The sequence below is a fragment of the Lissotriton helveticus genome, chromosome 3_2 (genome assembly GCF_964261635.1).
Source record: "Lissotriton helveticus chromosome 3_2, aLisHel1.1, whole genome shotgun sequence".
Lineage (NCBI taxonomy): Eukaryota > Metazoa > Chordata > Amphibia > Caudata > Salamandridae > Lissotriton > Lissotriton helveticus.
Genome location: NC_136062.1, coordinates 113,568,820 through 113,590,553, shown reverse-complemented (window position 1 = coordinate 113,590,553; position 21,734 = coordinate 113,568,820). Strand labels below are relative to the sequence as shown.

At 44.4% G+C, this 21,734-nt stretch overlaps 1 protein-coding gene across 1 annotated transcript in view; it reads left to right on the top strand.

Moving 5' to 3' along the window:
• PYGO1 (pygopus family PHD finger 1) overlaps nt 1-21,224 on the top strand; it is a 245,144-nt gene extending 223,920 nt beyond the window's left edge. The window contains exon 3 of the mRNA XM_078684604.1: nt 19,557-21,224. Within this exon, the coding sequence (XP_078540730.1) occupies nt 19,557-20,633 (1,077 nt within the window). The 3' untranslated portion in view covers nt 20,634-21,224. The remainder of the gene's footprint in view (nt 1-19,556) is intronic.
• The last annotated feature ends 510 nt before the right edge of the window (nt 21,225-21,734 follow it).

The window sequence follows — 21,734 nt, the reverse complement described above, 5'->3', positions numbered from 1 at the left end:
ACTGCGGAATGCAACTTCATTACTACAGGATATAAGCAGATTAAATGCCCGCTTTTCAAGCTCACATATTTGTATGCCAGATAAACAGTAAATTCACACTATTGTTGAGTTGGGTACTATACTCAGTATCACGTTACACACCGTTTGTCCTTCACTAAGTTTCAAATGTCTTTTGCTTTACAAAGTGTAAATCCTGCGATGGCTCTTTTCTTCCATAGAATCTCCAGTTTCAAACGAACTCCCCCTCTATCGAGGGGACTTGACTTATTTCTAAGCTGATCCCCATACCCACAAAAAAAACCTACAATACTTTTTGAAACTCTCCTCTCATTGGTGGTTCAAGGCAGGGCATCACGGGGGCACTGCTGGTGCTTCACCCAAGTCACAAAAAACTTCCTCCGGAAGAGGGGTGGGCAGTGGACTGTATTTTTTCCTTTATTAGTTTCCCTTAATACACGCCCAGCTGATGCTACTCACATTGTTCTGGCAAAGAACATCATTTTTTGGACTGCCGGTTTTCTGAGGTGTGTTAATGTTAGCCAATTAACAGCGATTTGCATTTGAACTGCTATCTCTGCCCTATCACCCACTGGGGTGTTTAACTGTGATTACCCCCAAGAAAAAAAAAGAAACGGCATTTCATTTTGCATTTCACAAGTCTGCGACTGGCACAATGACATATGACCAGGGCCACAGTAATTATGCAGCAAGGGAGGGCCAAATAATTTGAGTAAAATGTGTGACAAGAAAAGGCCGATTATGCGGCATAATGCATCACATATTGAGATCGAATGATTTCATTTTTCTATGTCCAAGTTCTTTTTTTGATATTTTGTACTTGGTAACAAAGTCTAGGAAACTATTTCACCGGATTAATACCCATTGAACACCCAAATTCACCAATATGCATTGCTGATTTATTCATCAGTTAGCTCATTTATTAAGCCTCAAGGATTTCTCCACTCACGCCAGTCTGCCTTGACATTACCCCGTCTACCTCCCCATCACAAAGCAAAGGATGTTGAACAAGCTCATAAGCTGCTCATTCTTTGCGTGCCACATAAACCGAAGGGTATTGAGCATATGGTGAAGTGTGTCCGTGAGATAAAGAGTGGGAGTAAGGAAGGTGTGAGTGCAGTGAATTGCTCAAAAGAGGTGCTCAGAGAATGGGTAAAAGATGAGGATGTATTAAAGGCCCTTTGTTGATGCTGAGGTACAGGGCATACGGCCAGTTAAAAGTTGTGCTTGCCTATTAAAGCTATTTTTAGCAGTGTGCGGTAGAGTTGGCCATTTTATGAAGTGCTGCTGGAGTGCATGTGACCAAAGACCAAACAAGTTGCAAGAGGTCTGTGAAGAAGTTGTGCTGAAAGTGACTCATGAGGCAGATGGAAACCCTATGGACAAGGTGAAGTTCGGGAACCTAGTGTGATGATGATGTTTGACTCATGCTCGAGATTAACCATCATTCCAGACAGTCTCTATGTGAATGTATTTTAAAGGCAACACAAATTGGGTAGGATGGACCTGCAACCATAAGGATGTGGTTGTTTAGAAATTTAAATGTGAGGATTTTTCACCACCTCTACAGAATTATATGGTTGCATCATTCCAGTAAAGTTATATGTTGCCTTCACGCGAGAATTGCATATTAGGATGGTCCCATCAGGTGTTTGGTTTATGTCTGTACCCAAATGCTGTTTTGGCAGGTTCAGGTGATAAACGACAAGTATGGTGATTTTGAAGGAACATTCCCAGGAGTAGTTGAAGAGAGACTGTCGTGCCTTTAAAGCTATGTCCACAAAATCAAGCTCAAGGAGGTAGGCAGGCACTCTTCCTCTAGGGTTGGGCGAATGCCAGTTGGGATTTATGATGCTGTGAAGTGTGAGTTGAAGAAGTTGTGTGAGGGAGAGGTGATGGCTCCTGTGGAGGCCACAAGTGAATGGCTCAGTGCTATAGTAGTGGCCAGGAAGGGTAACAGTTAGATTACTTTTGTTTTGACCTTTGAGTCCTCAATAAGGAGGTGGTGGTTGATGAATTTCCCCTTCCAAACATTTTGGCAATTACGATTTTGGGTGAAGAATTATTTATGTATGGCTGCTCGCGTGAAGACATATGTCCTAGTAGGTAGTTTGAACAAATTCTAGCTCGAAGGGCTTGGTTGCTGTTGTGTTATGGGCAGTGGCGGCTCGCAGAGGTAATGTTGTGAGGCAGGGAGGCGGGCGGTGCTGAGTGGGGGGAGTGGAGGCCGACATACAAAGGCACTTATTTATTTATATTTACCTTTGCTGTCGTATGTCGGACTCCACTACCCCCCCCATCCAGCCCGCCACCCTGCCCGCTACCTCTGCAAGCCGCCACTGGTTATAGGGATGGCAGCACCCATTGCTGTTTCTTTTTAGAGCAATAGATAATGAATTATTCAGTTAAAGATAAAGGATCTGGTGGCGAAATATTGATTTATTAAGTTTAGGCATTTGTGTGGGACTGTCTTCACTTTAATGACAGACCAAACCTTTGTAGGAGGTTGTTGTGAAATGTTTTGGGGCTACAATGTACAACTGCATAAGGAAGTGGGTGATCTCTGCAGAGGTACACCGTTGAGGTCAACTACATTCTAAGCAAGACCAATTGTTTGGATGACTGTCTTTCACATGTGGTTGCACAAAGTACTTTTAAAGAAGCTGAAGATCTACCTTTTCAATTAACCAACCTGCCATAGGTAGGGCTGGGCATACACACATGCCCAACACCAGGATACTGTCCTTTACAAATACACATAACATAACATGTAGAGATGCTGGTCTAAAAAGGAGGAACGTTTGTGTGGTGACAGAAGGATAGCTCCTGGCGATATTAAGTTTTGAGGCTAGTAATTAAACGCATGTCCTCATAATGGCCTTGTAGGTCCAGCCCGAGTGATGAAATGTTTTTTTCTCATTTAGCCGACAATAATTGGTGGTAGAGGAAGATTTGATGTCGAGGGGGACTAAACTCATTCCACGTTAGGCAGTTCGTCCTAATTTGCAAAAGCTGCATCTTGAGGGACTTTTTGGGATAGTTACATTGAAAGTGTGTGTGTAGTGATTTTTGGTGCACTGTTGTGGATTTGGAGGCAGAGAGTGATCAGAGATTGTGTGAACTGTGTTGCCAGTAAAAGGATCCTGAAACCTTCTGTCTCACCAATGAGTTTTCAGGCTCTTTCTGAGAAACTCTGGGAAGAAGTGCCTTTTGAAATCATGAGTTTGATACGGGATGAGGGTGGTCTCTAATATCTTTTAGTCCTTATAGATTTGTTCTGAAGTTAGCCAGGGATAACTTGGGTGACCGAGATTACCTCTGGTGTTGGCTTCCTAGATTTTGGAAACTGACTTTAGTTGAAATGGGTTGCCTGTAGGTTTGTTGACTGAGAATGACCCACATCTTTCTGAGGATAAGGAAAGGCTTTTGGTTAAGAGAGGCATCCAGCACAGAAAAACCGCTCTATACCACCCACATTCCAGCAAAATCGTGGAGAGGTGCCGTAGAACATTAAAGGAAGAGATTCAGCTAGCAAGGATGAGTGGTCTCTGTGTGAAGAAAGAGTTGGAGTCTCAGGTTCACAATGACGGGTTGATTTTGCATTTCACTATGGGAGAAACTCCCTTTGAACTGTTCAGGGGTAGGATACCACATACCATGTTGTTAAGCTGCTCAACAATGCAGTTGGAACCAGTGATGGGAAGATGTGGAATTTTAATCGTTTTAGAGGGCTGGTAAAAAAGGTTGGAGATCTGTTCAATGCTGAGTGGAGAGGCAAGACTCAGTGTGGGGTTGACAAGCCTGAAGAGAGGCTATATTCAGAAGCAGTCTAGAAAATCTGGCGTTCTGGATACATTGTGAGTTGCTGATTGATGGATTCAAATTGGAAAAAGTTTCTCCCGAGCAGTTTCATTTCTTTGTTGTCTCTGCTCACTGTTTCTTTCCTCTGGTATTTTTCTCTGGTTTTGTCCTTTGACTTTCCAGCTTTGTCTCTGTTTTCAGAGGGTGGGTATTCTTTTCTGAAACAAGATGTGTGATGTCTCAATACCTGCGTCAGCATCTGTAAATGTGGGTACTTTCCGCTGTAGAATGTGAACTACAAAACGTTGACTGAAGCTTGGATAGTTGGTAGTCGAGAAGTCTGTAAATGGGGTCCCTAGTATAAACCTAGCTCGTGCTTCCAGCCCACATCATATGTGAGTTTTGTCACAATATCCTCAACCTTGGACTTATATGGTCCTCTTTACAAGACTAGGTTACCTGTCCTCAAAATGTAAGCTATGTCTCCAGCAGCCATCAGTCAGGGGAGGAAGTAAAAAATCACTTTGAACTGTTCCATATCCCTGCTCCTAGCCTACACCCATGGTCTTTCTGCATCAGGTCTCCTCCTCTTTATCTCCACCAGTTGGTTCTGTCACCTTTCCATGTTCCAGATGATCATATAACTAGCAGGTGTATGCCCAAAACCTGCTAGTTATTTCCATTTATTTTAATTTTCTACATAACCCTACATGTTCACAATTTTAGTCTCAAATTGCACATATCCAATATATTCACATCTTTGGTGAACACCTTAATTACATTATATTACAAATTTCCTACACATCATTATCCATTAAGGCCTTGGCCTTTCTTCTATTATTACACTTTTCTTACATTCTTATTTCATACTAACTTTGTTTTCTCTATTAGATGAGGAACAGCTGACTGAAGCTGAACTTGGACAAAACGGAGGTCCTCATCCTCGGATCCACCCCCTCGGCCTGGGACGACTCCTAGTGGCCGACTGCATTAGGAACACCCCCAACACCCACCGACCAAGCAACCTAGGGGTCATCCTCTACTCTACCCTCTCCAAGATGAAGCAGGTCAACGCCGTCTTCTCATCCTGGTTCAACACCCTCTGCATGCTTCAAAGGATCTTCAAGTGGATCCCCACCGAAACGAGAAGGACGGTCACCCAGGCCCTCGTCAGCAGTAGACCGGACTACGGAAACATACTCTACGCAGGAGCCCCGGCCAAACTTCTGAAACAACTCCAATTCATCCAGAACGCCTCAGCACGCCTGATCCTCGACATCCCTCGCCGCCTCGGGGATCCCGTGCCTCAACACCTTCTGCACCGGCACCTTCCGGCGCCGCGTGACCTGTTGTGTCTTTCCCTCCAACCCTTTGCCTCCAGTCCACTCTTGCGGACTGCTTTTCCCTCCCTGCCACCACTGTTGACTCCGCCGTCCCGGGAGGCTCGCTGGCTGGACTCTTGGGGGCACAAAAATGTTCGCCTCGACCAGCGCTGCCCTGCGGGCCCTTAACATCTTATATGTGTTGGCTAGGGCCACCTCTTGTTTGTGGGACTCGGCTGAGTCCTTGGAATCCGCAGCTTCAGAAGAGACTGTTCAGGTGGACTTACGGCATCGTGCGTTGGGAGCTAGCGGTGTTTATTCTCTGCTCCGCTCTGGACATCTCGAAGGTGCTGGGCCGGGCCATGGTTTCCTCGGTCGCCCTCCATCTCCATGCCTGGCTTCGGGACGGTGTGTTCCCTGAAAACGTTTGGGAGTGGCTGATTGATCTTCAATTCGATAGCACCCTGTTATTCCATGCCCCGGCATCCAAAGGTTCTTGGCGGGGCTCCGTCCTCCCCCTCCGCCTTATCCTCCTCCTCAGTGACCGCTGAGTTGAACTGGTTCTGGACCTTCTTTTGGGCTGGTTGCCCTTGATGTGGTGTGTATTTATGGCCACTCGAGTCCTCCTTTCTGGGACTGTGGCGTTGTTGACTGCTGGACGGCCCCTTTGTTGACTGAGTTTTTTTGCTGTTTTTGTCTGTACGGACATGGCCCTCAGATTAGGCCTTCTGTTTTTTCTTGGGCTGCTTGACAAGCCTTCCGCAGGGTTTTAATCCCAGTGGCTCTTTCGTTTTTCCTCTGCTGCGGAAGTTTCTTCCAAAGAGGGTACCCATGTCTTGGGACTTAACTTACCCTATGTGGGGTAGTGGTAGCTGTTATATAGCTTGCACTCTGTTAGAGAGTTCTGGTCGCCTTCGGGCCCATGCTCTCCAAGGCGTTTATGTATGTTGCTATTGGTTCTTTAGGTCGTGTTTGCGGACCCCACGCAGTGGTGTGTCCGGTCATTTCCCCATCTTCCTGCTCCTGTCCTGTGGACTGGATTGATTCTGTGTTTCCCCTTTGTTGGGCGTCTTCCTGGGGCCCGGGCTGTTCTTCTTGCTTCTGGTGGCTTATTACTGACGGCGCCACTCTGTCTGATCTGTTGCCTTCCGTCTAGGGTGGGCACGTTTTCTTTTCCCTCGTTTGCTTGGGACCTCGAGGCTTTCTTCTTCCTCTTCCTTGTCCTGGCATTGGATGGAAGCTCTGTTGCCTGGTAAGGGAGAGGGGTGCTGAGGCCTCTCTGGCCTTGCCCTTGCCTCCTCTGTTCTGAGTGTACGGGCTTCTTCAGACTTCTTTCCTCTTCCTACCTCCCTCTTGAGGTCGGTGGTGTTCTGCTTGTCGGGGTTCCACTTGCCTGGGAGGGACGAGGTTCCTCGCCTTGTCCGTTGGTATGGTCCCCTGTGGGACCCTCTATTGTGTCCAGGCTGGTGGGGTCCTTTCGCAGGCCCTCCTTCCCCGTGGGTGTGGCTAGGGTATCTATTCTATGTGAAGGAATCTGCGGCTAGTAGTCTCTATCAGATGTACGAGTTACTTACCTTTGGTAACGATGCATCTGGTAGAGACGATTCTAGCAGCAGATTCCTTCACGGCCCGCCCTTCCTCCCCATTCTGCGAGGACACTTGAGTTACTCTTCGGCACTCTCCTCCCGGTGCGTGGCTATGCCTTCTGTGAGTGCATTCTTTCACTCTTGATGGGTTGCTCAGTCTTGTGGCTTGTTCCTTCCTCCTCTTTGGTTTGGAGGCTGGGTTTTCGGGTGCTCCTGTGCTCCTCTGCTCTGCTTGCTCCAGGATTGGGTGGCGGCTTGCCTTCAATCTCTTCCCTCCCCTCCCTAACCCCTTGTTACTAAGGGTCCTGGCCCCTCTTGTGGTAAATAAATAATTAATTACCGGTTCTATTTTTCAGGATACTCTAATAACAGATAGCTCAATAAATAAGAGTCAAGATTCGAGGTAGCTGGAGTCTACAGGCTTTAATCAGACATAAAGGACAGGAACAGGACAGCCTGCATGGGAATGGGATGGCAGCTGCCGGGGGCAGGATCTGGGAATTGGCTAGCTTTTAATAACAGTGCACAATATTTATAGTTAAACAAATACATTACATTCAATACAGGGGGCGTAGCAGTAGGCGTGGTTTGTAGCAGTCGCGAAAGATAAGGGCAAAATGATGTAACAAGAAGGCGTGTACAGGGCGTATACATAGACATGTGATGTAAACGTAACAGAATATGTCATAAAAAGGGGCGGAAACATGGAGGGGGCTACCTGAGCAGCTGGGACCTCTAACCTAGTGGTGCTCGCAAACTGGCAATGACGTGTTACCAGGGAGAACTGGGGGCTATGACTTCTGCCCTAGAAGAGGAGACGAAAGTCTGGAGGGTCAGAGCGACATGTACCTAGGCATATCTAGTATCTGGTGTTTATAGTACATGTTGATAGAATCCAAAAGTTATCAGGGCAAAGGCTACTTGATACTAGGACTGGTGCATGCATAATTCTACATGTATTGTGTGTGCGAGGAATATTCTATGAATATTAATACAGTATTTCTCTTACATGGAGACATAAAGGCTAGACCATGACGGAAACTATTGATGTGATTCAGTAGCTTAGGAATGCAGAGAAGGAGGGCTGGACTGATAACTAGAAACATAACATACTCTTGGCAGACTGGGAGGCAGAGCCAGGCCTAGCCGGGCACTGCGAGGCATGAAAGTAAGTGAAGGGTCAGGGATACAGGTGGGGGCTGTATCGCTCCTCGGAGAGGGTTCAGGAGACAGGAGCTGAATCTGAGTCCGGGCCCTTTTGAGGCCTAGAAACGGGGATAATTCAATGAATTAACGTGCACACTGTAAAACGTGGCAACGTAGCTTTACATAGGCCTAATATTCGTTGTATTCACGAAGACTGGAAACTGGCATACTAGAGATGGACACAACTGTAATTGCGTCTTTAATTGATCAGAGGGGAATACATGCATATCGATCATGCACATGTATCATAACATGGGGAACACGTAGGCACATATAACATGGCAAAATTTACTTTTCCACATTCCCTCCTTGTGCCCTACGTTTCCATCAGGAAACATCTATATTCATGATACCATCTATCATTTCGTATAGCATCATTTGCTCATCTCGAATTGTCTTGGAACGGGACTTAGGACTAGGAATACAAGAGGTAGCACAAATGCCGCAAATCGCAGGGCCACATTGTATACAGAGGCAGCAACTGAATATGATCATTACTGCAATACCTAGGAATGACAGTACTTTCCATCCCCAGGCAGATATAATACTCCAGAGCCAACCGGACCATGTCCAGGTGCCTGGATTCTGGTGTAACTGATGGGCAATTTTATGAAGTCTGGTTATAGCTGAATAAACAGACGGCGCGTTATTAGGAATGAAAATGCAGCAACTAGATCCGATGACTCTACATGCTCCTCCTCTATCGGCCAGTATGACGTCAAGAACGAGACGATTTTGGAGCACGACAAATCTCATAGCAGATTGCTCTTCGGTTAAGTTACCTAGAGCAGAAGTAGTCTCATTCACTACTGCTTCGAGGGTTCTGGTTAACCTACGTATTAACTTACTATTCTGGACAGGGCCTATAAAGAAGAAGAAACCTTTATTGAAGTCTTGATACTGTTCTAGAGTAGTTTCAGTTTGATCGACAATTGGGGACTCGATCTCCCTTCTATGTCTGACGTGTACTAGATGTGTGTTTCTATGATAATCAGATGGGGCTAGAAAAACTGGTGGCAGTAGGAAGGCAATGTAACATGTTCCATCCCAATCGAGGGGCAGACGAATATATGCGGTCTGACCACAAACAAAATAAGAATGACGTGAGGCTTTGAGAATAGATTTCCCACTGGCACTATACTCGACAGTAGTAATACAATCACTATGTCCTACATGTGCGGAACCATTCTTTCTGACACATAATTCGCCTTTGACTGGTAGTACTGAAATAGCAGGCAAATCTGGAGTAGTATCAGACTGAACATTCAGGACCATAAAATTCGAAGAATAATTACCTAAATTATAAACTTCATTTTCTAAATCTAACCCTGTTCTATGGGGGAGACCTTGCTTGTCTGGAAAACATGTTCTATTCAGAAGGGACATATCATTGGAGGATGACGTTAACGTGGACCATGCTCCACACGAACCATTATGTGAAAACGGATAAGGAAAGAGTGGCAGAACTCCCTTCGGTGTCTGGAAAGGGGGGAGTCGACCACACACCCAACAATTAGTGGCATTGCTGGTCTGGTGTGAATAGTGTAACATTCGGATGAATGTATTATTACGCATAGCAAGACGATAGGATAGCTCGTGAGGAGGCAGATCACTAAATGTGTGCTCTACTGTAGCATTAGCAAACTTATTTACATGAGAAATTGGAAAACATAAATGTAATGCATAACTTGTGCAGGTAACCATTAAACTTAGAAACAATAAGAAACTTAAAATGACGATACATCGTATAGAGTTTTGACTAACTCTCTCACTATGGGGGTCTATCTCATACATGTCAGATACCTGTCTAACCGTTTCACCCGAGAGGGACTTAGACAATTAAACTGGCTGACTTATTTTGCTAGACCGGAGTTTCTTTTTATACTCCTGTTGCGGAGTTTCCTCTAACAGGGAAGGCTTGAGTTCAGAGTCTGTTTTTAGGCAGTCCTTAGAAATGGAACAGTCCTTTGCAAAAGATTTTTCACGAAGTCCATGGAATTTTTTGATATGGGACAGATGGACCCACCCCTTGCGGCCCTCCAACTTCACGGCCGTGCGGGTGGTCAGGAGAACAAGTCGCGGCTCCTTCCAACGAGGCTCCAGCGGACTTGAACGATCAAAGTTCCTTACAAGGACGAGGTCGCCTGGAATGACCTCATGCGGTTTCACTTCAGTATTGTCTGGAAATGCAGCGGCAACCTGCGAACGACAAGAGTGTAGGGCAGACATCAAGGAAGCTAGGTAATCTGTCAGCATATTACTGGAAACATCTGTAATACTGCGGGGTCTAGGTGTACCCCACATGTTTGGGGGGCGGCCGAATAAGACCTCATAAGGGGACAGACCTGATCTGGAATGTGCAACCATCCTCATGAAGAATAAAGCAACTGGCAGGGCAACTAGCCAGTCTACACCTTTCTCTTTACAAACTTTCGCAATACGGACTTTCAGAGTTTGATTATGTCTCTCTACGAGACCGGCTGCTTCAGGATGGCGCACACAATGGAACTTCCACTGGTATCCTAACAAAAGGGAAACATGTTTCATCAACTCAGATGAGAATGGCTGGCCGTTATCAGAATACACGACCCTAGGGGAGTCCATAACGGGGGAAGAATTCACGAACCAACTGCTTGGCAGTGGTCGCTGCTGTATAATCTGGAACTGGATATGCTTCTGTCCACCTGGACAAAGCGCATACAACTACAAGGACATACTTGAAACCTCGACATCGCTCCATCTGAATATAATCCATCTGGAGGACTTCAAAAGGGTGGTCAGGGGGTTGGAATCCACCTTGTTCCACCGGGACACTTTTACCTGGATTGAACTGGCAACATATCATACAGGTACGGACTTTCTGCTTGGCTGCAGCTCGTAAGTGCTTGTTGAACCAGAGGTTCTGTATACTGTCTAACATAGCTTTCTCTCCTAGATGTGCTGGACTATGTGCGGTATTAATAATGACTTGAACCATAGAGTCGGGGAGAAACCATGTGGCTTTTCCCTTCGTCACCCATCCCTGATCTGTCTGGACCCCTCCTTGTTCGGACCATTTCTTTATTTCTTCAGGAGTAGCATGTAACTGTATGTCTATGACATCTTGTGTAGGGTCCTTAACTGTCATACAAGTAGTCTGTTCTGGAGTGGATGTCTGTGTCCTGTTAACTGGAATGTCTGGTGTCTGAGCTGTAAGCTTGGCTGTTCGATCTGCTAGATCGTTACCTTGGGAAATGATGTCAGTAATTTTCGTGTGTGCCTTGCACTTCATGATAGCGATAGCTGTCGGTAAATGTATTGCATCTAACAGAGCTTGAATGAGGAGACCATGCTGAATCTTGGTTCCATGAGAAGTCATGAAACCTCTCTCCTGCCAGAGCACTCCGAAGTCGTGTACAACTCCGAATGCGTAACGTGAATCTGTATATATGTTTACTTTCAGGTCCTTGGCACGTATGCAGGCTTGGGTCAGAGCAACTAGCTCTGCTGCTTGAGCAGACAGGGTGTCAATACGGTGTGTTTCAATAACTTCGGTGTCAGTAGTCACTGCATACGCGGCTACTAGTTCTCCTGTACTAGTTCTCATACATGAACCATCCACATAAAGTGTAAGGTCGGGATTAGGTAATGCAATGTCTGTCAGGTCTTGTCTTGGCTTAGTCATAGTGTTAATGACTTCCACACAGTTATGTGTGGCAGGATTTGAAGTAACTGACGGTAACAGTGTAGCAGGATTTAGAATGTTGCAGCGTCTGATTTCTATGTGTGGCTGGAACAGTGTCAGTTCATAACCTGTTAAACGTGCAATTGTCAAGTGCTGAGTCTGTGTTCGGTTTAAAAGAACTTCCACGGAATGTGGAACTTGTACTGTCAGGGAGTGTCCTAATACTATGGAATCACTTTGTCTGATAGCTAGAGCTGTAGCTGCAACTGACTTGAGGCACGCAGGCAAAGCCTGGGCTACTGGATCTAGTGTGCTCGAAAAATAAGCACAGGGCTTGTACTGTCCGGCTTGATCTTGTGTGAGAACAGATAATGCAGTACCATCACGTTCTGTGACAAAAAGTGTAAAAGGCTTACTGTAGTTCGGTGTAGCTAGAACAGGTGCTTGGCATAAGGCTTTCTTTAATTCATTAAAAACAAGTGTATGTTCAGATGTCCAAGGGAGGACAGTCGATACGGCTGCCTCCTGTGTCGTTAACTGTATCAGTGGCTTAGCTAGAAATGCATACTGAGGAATCCATTGTCTGCAGTAAGAAGTGAGGCCAATAAAAGCTCGTACCTCCTTCTGTGTCTTGGGCTGTGGAAGACTCGCTATCAACTGGATACGGTCTGGTGTCAACTGCCTACCCCACTTGGACAGTAAGTGGCCTAAGTAGATCACTTGCTGGACACAGAATTGTAATTTGGAAGGGGACACCTTGTGCCCCTGCTCGGCCAGAAAATACAGGACTGTAAGTGACGCACGCTCGCAGTCACGTTCAGAACGGGCTGTGATCAGTAGATCATCGACATACTGGAGCAGGGCAGTGTCAGTTGGCATGTAAATGTTGTCTAGTTGTCTCTTAAGTGCTTGACTGTAAATACTAGGACTTTCTGTGAAACCTTGAGGAGCTCGTGTGAATTTATAGCTCCTTCCATTTAAACAAAAACCGAAAAGGTACTGGCTGTCTGGATGAATGGGGACACTGAAAAATGCATTCTTGAGGTCTATGACAGTGAAAAATGTAGCTTCAGAATCAATGGCTGTCAATAGGGATGAAATATCTGGGACTACTGGATACTGGGGTATGATACATTTATTAAGTTCTCGAAGGTCAATCACTAATCGATATACTGGAGGTGCATTTGGATCAGTACGTTTCATGACTGGAATGATAGGAGAATTACATACATTGGAGTCAGTTTCTACAACCACTCCTTGAGCGATGAGCTCATCAATAATTTTGGATAAGGCTGCTACAGCCTCAGGTGGCAATCTGTACTGTCTGATTCGTGGCAAGACTATACCTTGCTTGAGAGTCACACGATGGGGTGTGATTTGCATAAAACCTACATCAGTTGGACCTTGCGCCCATAAATGCTGCGGTACATTTGACAATCTTGGATCAAAATCACGTAATACATAGTGACCTTTAAAGTCTCTTAAAAACAATCAGATTCCTTCTGGGGAACAGCAAATAACTGCACCTAATTCTTTCAATGTTTTAATGCCTAACAAATTTTCTGGACATGACTTCGTAAGTAATAAATCAGTAGTTCGGGACAATGGACCAACTTCTAGAGAAACTGGTTTTGAAATCTCGTTCACAATAGGCTTTCCTGAAAATCCAAGGGAAACATTTCTAGAGCCTGAGAGCGGAGCCCCTGGAACCTCGTCATGACTGATAGTAGTCCTACTTGCCCCTGTATCAATCAAAAACTTTCTGTCTTTCCCTAATACTTGACTGTGTACATAGGGACCCTCTTGATCTACAGGTATCTCGATGAGAGGCAAGCCTACCTCCCTCTCTAGGCTGTTTCATGAATACTGTTGATACTCTGGATACTCTGACTGAGCATACTGGTACATCTGCTGTGTAACATGCTGTGTTGCAGCGATAGGCTGCGGTGCTGGAACTGTCTGTTGTGCATTCTGTGGTGACTGAGAAGTCTGTGAAACTTGTTCTTGCCTAGGCGGACGTGGTCTTTCTTTAGTTTTACCCGTAGCTATGTTGTGTTTCAGAACTGCACACTCGTTTATAAAATGACCTGGCTGTTTACAATAATTGCATGTCCCTTTAACGGGAGCTGCAGGATGACTGGCTTGATTCGGACCCCTCTTCTGACTGTCTTGTGGAACAGATTGTGCAACTAGTACTTTCATTTTCGTGTCTTTCATACGTCTCCTTTCGTGTTCTTGCTCTTCCCTGATTCTATTCTGGTGATACTGGAGCATCTGAAGCATTTGTGACGGGGTACTAGCTTGCCAGGTACTTTCGACTTTCAAAACTCGATTTTTAACTTGTGGACTTGAGTTCTCGACTAGTTTAGTAACAAAAAGATGAGGGTATGACTCGCTACTCGTCTTCAGACCACTGTTAATAATAAAACATTTTTCAAATCTAGAATAAAAATCACTAGTGTCTTCGTCCTGTTTCTGTTTACATGCTGAGATTGCATCCCAATCTTCCTTTTTCGTGGCTAATAACCTTGGCAAAACTTGTATCAATAACTCGGGCAATTCTTTACATTTGTCCCCAAGACCGGTACCTGGTACTCGTATTTTATCTTCAGCTTCTAGAGCTGTCCAATCAATCTTTTTCTCTCCCACCTCCCATTCTTTTTCCTTGAGTTTTTCATATACCCCTGCGGGCAACAGGACTTTTAGCATTTTAATGATATCTGGATACGTGTATTCTCCCATACGGAGCATGTCTTTTAATTCTCGATGGAACCCTGCTGGATCTTTGTCGTGACAGGGAATTAATTTCTTCATCTCTAAGAGTTCCATCTTTGTGACAGGGGTGTAAACAAATACTCGTTGCATTTCACCACCCTCTGTCCTAACTGGGTGTACTTCCCGTAATGGATGCTGTCTATCTATGTAAAATGGTTTACTTTCTGGAGGTGAGACGTGAACAAAATGCGGATTAAGAAACGTTCTATATTTGTGGCGCTGTTCTAGAATAACACTAATTAAATCGGTACCTAAACCTTTCCATCTATACTGGAGTAACTCGTTCAGAACATCATGTAACGGACCTGGATCAGAATGTTGTCCCTCATACAGTGTAATGAGGTGCTGGATCATATACATACCCACCAGTCGCTGCTCGGCTGGGGGCAGTTTCAGAAACATTTGTGCCACTATTTCGTCTGGAAAAGTGGTAGAATCCGTAATCCATCGGACTGCTGATCGGGCTAGTTCTTGTTCATGCATAGTACTAAGTTCACTATAACCGATTCGTGATTTCAGAATGTGATCGGTAACTTGAAATACTTGCTCAAGAGAACCTTGTTCTGGTGCTGGAGGAGGAAAAACTTTCTTGTGTTCTAGGCGTGAATGTCGGTCGGGAAGTCTAGATTTACCTACATACGCTATTCTGGTAGGATTCTCGTCGTCTACCTCTTCAGTATCAGAGTCGTCTTCTTTCTCGCTTACTTGTGCTGCTTTGCGTTTCTCGTGCAACCTTATTATTTCCTTACGAATTTTCTTGTACATACTCTCTATACAACTTAATGTCCTGTGTCTTCCCTCGGCTATATTATCACTCCACCAGGACTCTCATTTCGGTCGGATCTTTAGTCGGATAATCTTGTTCCCTTATTAAACAATTAGTTAGAAACTTTAATAGCATGAGCTGAGTCTCAGCTTTCCTTAGAGACATGATTTCGCCAATACTTTCTGGATCCTCTCCTGTACGGATGAAACGATATATTCTGTCTAGATCTTCTTTCATATTCGGTAGGGTGTCCAAATACTCGGTCACCCGTCTTACGCGCAATGAATATATAACCATATTATCATCGCCTGGGACTGGATCATAACGGCATTCGGTAAGAGCTCGCTTGATATCTGCAACGGACTGATGTTTGGGCGTACGCTGTAACGCACGTTCATGTAACTCGACTAACGTTACACGTTTGTGTGGCGGCGGGGTACCAGGAGGACCTCCCCCCGCGGCCCCTAAACTGGAATCGTCGACTGATACTCTTCGTGCTGGCAGAGTGACCGATGTAGCGGGTACTTGTACTGTAGGCTGGACCGGGGGTACCGTAACAGGTGCTGTAACAGGTGCCCCGGTGGCTGGAGGAACAGGAATTACATTATTTACAGGAGCGGGCGGAGCAGGATTTGCATATTCTGGGACCGTGTCGTCCAAATAGGACGAGAGAAAAATATCAGCTGCGGTCGGTTTGTGACGTAGCTTAATCGGAACTAATGGCGGCGGAAAATTACATGGTGCTTCCGGGGTTGCTTTTGGCAAGCCCTCGGCAAGAAGAGGATACATACCCTTAATAAGGGCATTTCTCTGTCTATCTGACTGTTCGGCTTTAACTCGTTCACCTATTTCGATTAATTCCCTTTCTTGGGCTCTTTCTGAGGATTCCCTACTTAATTCTAACTTTCTGATTTCTTTTTCGGTTCTTTTATGAGATTCTTTGCGCCATAACTCGATGGCATCTTTCTGGGACTGTCTGGATTTCTTTTTCCATAATGCTTCTTCTACTCGCATGATGCACTCGGCATCCCATGTACCTGATACAGGCCATCTATATTTCTCTTCTAGATCTTTAGTATACTCGACCCATAAGTCTAGATATAATATGGCACTTATGCCATGTTTATGATACATAAAATGACCTGGACTGTCCCTAGGCGGGACAGGAACTGCTTCTTCGAGCAGACCTTTTCTGGTTTTTAACTGACGTAACTTCGAGAACAGAGGCATGACTTAGACTGGAATCTGGACACAATACAATACACAATAAACACAATAATAACTTGAAAAACAAATCACTCCTACCACGACACTGAAAACACATGAATTGACATTTAACAGTTCGGACAGAATATCACCTGGAATACTGAGAACAGAACACATGAATTTCTCGAGAACAGAACAGAACTTACTGGAATGACTAGATGCACTGCTAAAACAGTACGAAACTTACCGGTCTCATAAAGAGACACGTCAGGACCCGCATCCACCTAGGTGGACACTTCGTGTTGGATCTGTGTACCCAAACCCACGGACCAGAGACAAATTAATTGACCCTGTCTAGATACTACCCCAGCAATGGTACTCACCGGGCAGCAAGAACGGAAGGCCTCGGACTGGACTGGACTGCTACGACGACGGACGGACGAACTTCGGACTTCAGTTACAGGTGGGCCTCCGGATACCTCGGACCTTGGACTCTCGGCTTGGGCTCTGGTCGGGACTCGCCACGTTCCTCCACCGCCTCGTCTGGACGCTGGACCGCAACCTCCGTCTCCTCCGTGGGCCTGAGGGATACTTGAAGCAGAAATATCTGCACGTGGCCGGTATGGTTCCGTCACGGCTGCAGAGGATCAGGGGGCCTGCGTGGCTTCTCCGGCGCGTGGGGAAAGGGCAAGTCCCTATTCAGGCGCCATTATGTGGTAAATAAATAATTAATTACCGGTTCTATTTTTCAGGATACTCTAATAACAGATAGCTCAATAAATAAGAGTCAAGATTCGAGGTAGCTGGAGTCTACAGGCTTTAATCAGACATAAAGGACAGGAACAGGACAGCCTGCATGGGAATGGGATGGCAGCTGCCGGGGGCAGGATCTGGGAATTGGCTAGCTTTTAATAACAGTGCACAATATTTATAGTTAAACAAATACATTACATTCAATACAGGGGGCGTAGCAGTAGGCGTGGTTTGTAGCAGTTGCGAAAGATAAGGGCAAAATGATGTAACAAGAAGGCGTGTACAGGGCGTATACATAGACATGTGATGTAAACGTAACAGAATATGTCATAAAAAGGGGCGGAAACATGGAGGGGGCTACCTGAGCAGCTGGGACCTCTAACCTAGTGGTGCGCGCAAACTGGCAATGACGTGTTACCAGGGAGAACTGGGGGCTATGACTTCTGCCCTAGAAGAGGAGACGAAAGTCTGGAGGGTCAGAGCGACATGTACCTAGGCATATCTAGTATCTGGTGTTTATAGTACATGTTGATAGAATCCAAAAGTTATCAGGGCAAAGGCTACTTGATACTAGGACTGGTGCATGCATAATTCTACATGTATTGTGTGTGCGAGGAATATTCTATGAATATTAATACAGTATTTCTCTTACATGGAGACATAAAGGCTAGACCATGACGGAAACTATTGATGTGATTCAGTAGCTTAGGAATGCAGAGAAGGAGGGCTGGACTGATAACTAGAAACATAACATACTCTTGGCAGACTGGGAGGCAGAGCCAGGCCTAGCCGGGCACTGCGAGGCATGAAAGTAAGTGAAGGGTCAGGGATACAGGTGGGGGCTGTATCGCTCCTCGGAGAGGGTTCAGGAGACAGGAGCTGAATCTGAGTCCGGGCCCTTTTGAGGCCTAGAAACGGGGATAATTCAATGAATTAACGTGCACACTGTAAAACGTGGCAACGTAGCTTTACATAGGCCTAATATTCGTTGTATTCACGAAGACTGGAAACTGGCATACTAGAGATGGACACAACTGTAATTGCGTCTTTAATTGATCAGAGGGGAATACATGCATATCGATCATGCACATGTATCATAACATGGGGAACACGTAGGCACATATAACATGGCAAAATTTACTTTTCCACACTCTGCTGACCTCTGGATTGGGGTTATCGGGCCATGCCTTTGCCCTTGTTCCTTGGGCGGTGGTTTCCTCTGTTCTGGGGTTGCTTGGAGGCTTGTTGTTGTCTTGGTACTGGCTCCCCTTCCTTGTTTCTTGATAGGGGTTGTAGTCCTGCTACAAGTTGTCATGACATTTTGCATATGTTCCTGGTCTCCACGGGGAGAAACTGTCTACATACAGGCAGGATGGCTGCTCATGGCTCTGCTCTGTTCTTTCTTCTTTCCCTGCCTTTGGGAACTGCAGTGTTGACACTGCTCCTTATGGTGTTGTTTGTTACCATTCCTTTTCCAATATTTCTGCTCTTTCGCACACTGTTCCCATACTCCCACAGATTTGTCCGATGGCTCTGCGTTGTGGCGCCTAAAAGTTCTCAGAAGAAAACTTACGTAGGCGCTCTGGGGTGGGGCTTATGTGACCTTGTTGACATCACGTACGCGGACAAGGCCTGGGCGGAGTCTGGTGAAGTCGCCACCCGCCGCTGCGCAGGGATGCTGTGGCAAAAAGTTTGCCGGATCCAGTCTCACGCCTGGGGATAATTCTACGTGAAGGAATCTGTGGCTAGAATCGTCTCTACCAGATACATCGTTACCGAAGGTAAGTAACTCGTACATTAGAACTAGAGATTAGGATAAGGATTTGGGAAAAGATTTTATCATCTGCTACTGTAAAGGTTAGAATGAATAACAATTAGGGTCTGGATTAGGATTAGGGGTGTCAGAACAGTGTGCCTATATGATAATATGATAAGAATTAGGGTTCAAATGTGGAACAGGGAACAACTCACAGCTATGGCGAGCATAATAGATAGTTTCAAACCTAGGAATAGGGGCAAAGATAGGTTTATGAGTGTCATTTAGAGTTTATATGTGGGAGGTAATGAGAAGAAATGTAGTTACAGTAAGTATTAGAGGTTAGGTTTTATGATTTACAGGACCCAAGAAAAATACTGAAGTGTAAAAATGTTTTCACTAAATATTCTCTCACATGTTTGGGTTTCCTATGTAAATTATACAATATTCAGTGTTTCTCATTTAACTTTCATCCTATCTTCGTATTAATATAATTTTCTCAATGTATATTTGCATAATTATTTACTAATATACTATATTAAATACATTAGCAAAATAGATCTTAATTGGGGACTTGATCAAAAATAGCATCTTCTGCATTGCGTAAGATCTATTTTTTAAATCTATGTTTTTGTTTAACTTAAAAGTAGCAGACATCGCATTTGTTTCTCCACATGATGAAGTATTTTCTCACTTTTTGCAGGGATCGGCATTTTTTCCACAGTCCGAATATGCTCCTCCACTCAATCACAGATCAGATCATCTTGTAGCAGTAAATCCTTTCGATGATCATTACAATGCACCCCCAAGCAGACTGTGTCCTCCCACAAATCCATTCTTTAGATTCCCTGGTTATGTGGGATTTGGAGGTGTCAGGAGGCCAACTAACGCTATGCCCAGAATGTTGAATCCTCTGAGTAGACAGAATTTACCTAGGAACCGGATTCCACAACTCTTTCAAAATTCACTGGAAATGGGTGTCAATCAATGCCACAACTTCAGCTCTGGTTTATACAATCAACCTGCCTTCGGAAAACACACCGTGTTTAAAAGTTCGATAAGCCAAAATGTGCATTTGGTGAATCAGCCCTTACAGCATAATCACTGTGAAAAATTTGACAAGATGACAGAGCAAACCCACCCCAGCCAAATCTTCAATTCAGTTATGTCGTCTGTACCTTTCATTAATCCACGCTTCCATTTTCAAGTGGAAACAAAATATACTCCCGTTCATCCGGAAATTGTTAAAGATACACCCCAATCTTATAGTCAAAGGCATTACTTTTGTGAAGGAAATGAGAAAAATATTAATTGCAACACAAATGCTCATACTCCAAATAAAAGCAATACTCACTTCAAAAATGTTACTAGACAGAACGCATATACTGACATTGACATTCTTTGTAACAATGCAGACTGCATCAATGATGGTCATGCAAACGAGACAGTCTTTTCACCTAGAACAAAGCCAATGGATGCTTCTTCTAAAGTAAGTATAAACACCCCAGTCCATTCGAGGCTTTCTACCAACTCCTTCTTTGGATCTGCCTGCGTGTGTGGAATTTGTAAAGATGAAGTAAGTGACGATGAGGATTCTCTCCTTTGTGAAGTATCCTGCTACAATTGGTTTCATCGGATTTGTACCGGCATGACTGAGGCTGCTTACAGCCTTCTCGCTGCTGAAGCCTCCGCTGTTTGGGGCTGCAATGCTTGCATGGTAAAGGAGGAAGTCCCTTTAACCCTTATCAAACGTACGCATGTTCTGCCAGCACTTCTTTGAAATGGTAATGATTGAGCCTGTATACATTGTAGAAACGCTCTTTTGTATCTCTTTCGCACTTTTCAGTTTTAACATATTTGCTACTTTTGACCTTCTTGACCACATAATTGCTTTTGTTCTACATGTTAAGCCTTCACTGGAACTTCAGGAGATTTGTGCTTGTCAGAAACAAGGGTCCTTTGTAGGTGTTTTGTAAGAGGATAGCATTTTTAATTTGTGACTTACTGAATAGTGACTTGCTTTCTTACAAACATATCTGAGAAGTGGGACAGCAAATGCATTTGCATAGGGGTTTCAACTCAATTGTAAAAACTCAGTTCAAGAATCCATATTAAATGGCACTTTATAATAGATAAACATGTCATAGAAACATTAGCCTTTGATTAGCACACTTGCAAATAGCAGCATCTACATTGGAAGTTGCAGATTGCAAGGTTGTAAATAATGTTGTATATTGTTATTGTTGACATAAGAAAGTAGATATGATTCGCAAAGAATTAACATTTTTAAGTCTGCATTGTGGTGTTCACAAGCCATGATTTTGAAAAGATAATGCACTGAAATACAAGTTAAATAAAAAGTTGCAGAATATATAAAACACTGCATCCTTATCTTTTTATCGGCATTCTGCTTCTATTATTGAATATACGAAAGAACATGCTCTCCAGTTTTGGTCCACAAGGGCAATCCTGTCACTACTTGAAAAATATCCACTATGGCAGGCAACCATAGATGAAGAGGCTCACAGTGGTATTACCTTCCAACATTTTCATAATTCCATGAACTGACTCCTTAATGGCCAGACTGCTAGCCTTTTGCAAATAATTGAGCCAATCGCCCAGATTGCTCTCAAAATCCTACCATTAAGATCTTCTTCAAAAGTGCAGCTCATCCGAGCTCTCAAATATTTGCATTGTCTAAGCAGTTCATTCATTTGTGAGATTTTGGAATTTTGAACAAGTTGAGACAGACTTTTATTTAAATTATAAACAAATGCTTCTCAGTATTTTAGCCTTATGTGCACTTTTTTCCAAAATGTTTATTGTGAAGACACTATTTGTCCAGGTTTACTTGAAATGTTTTAAGAAACATTTTTATATT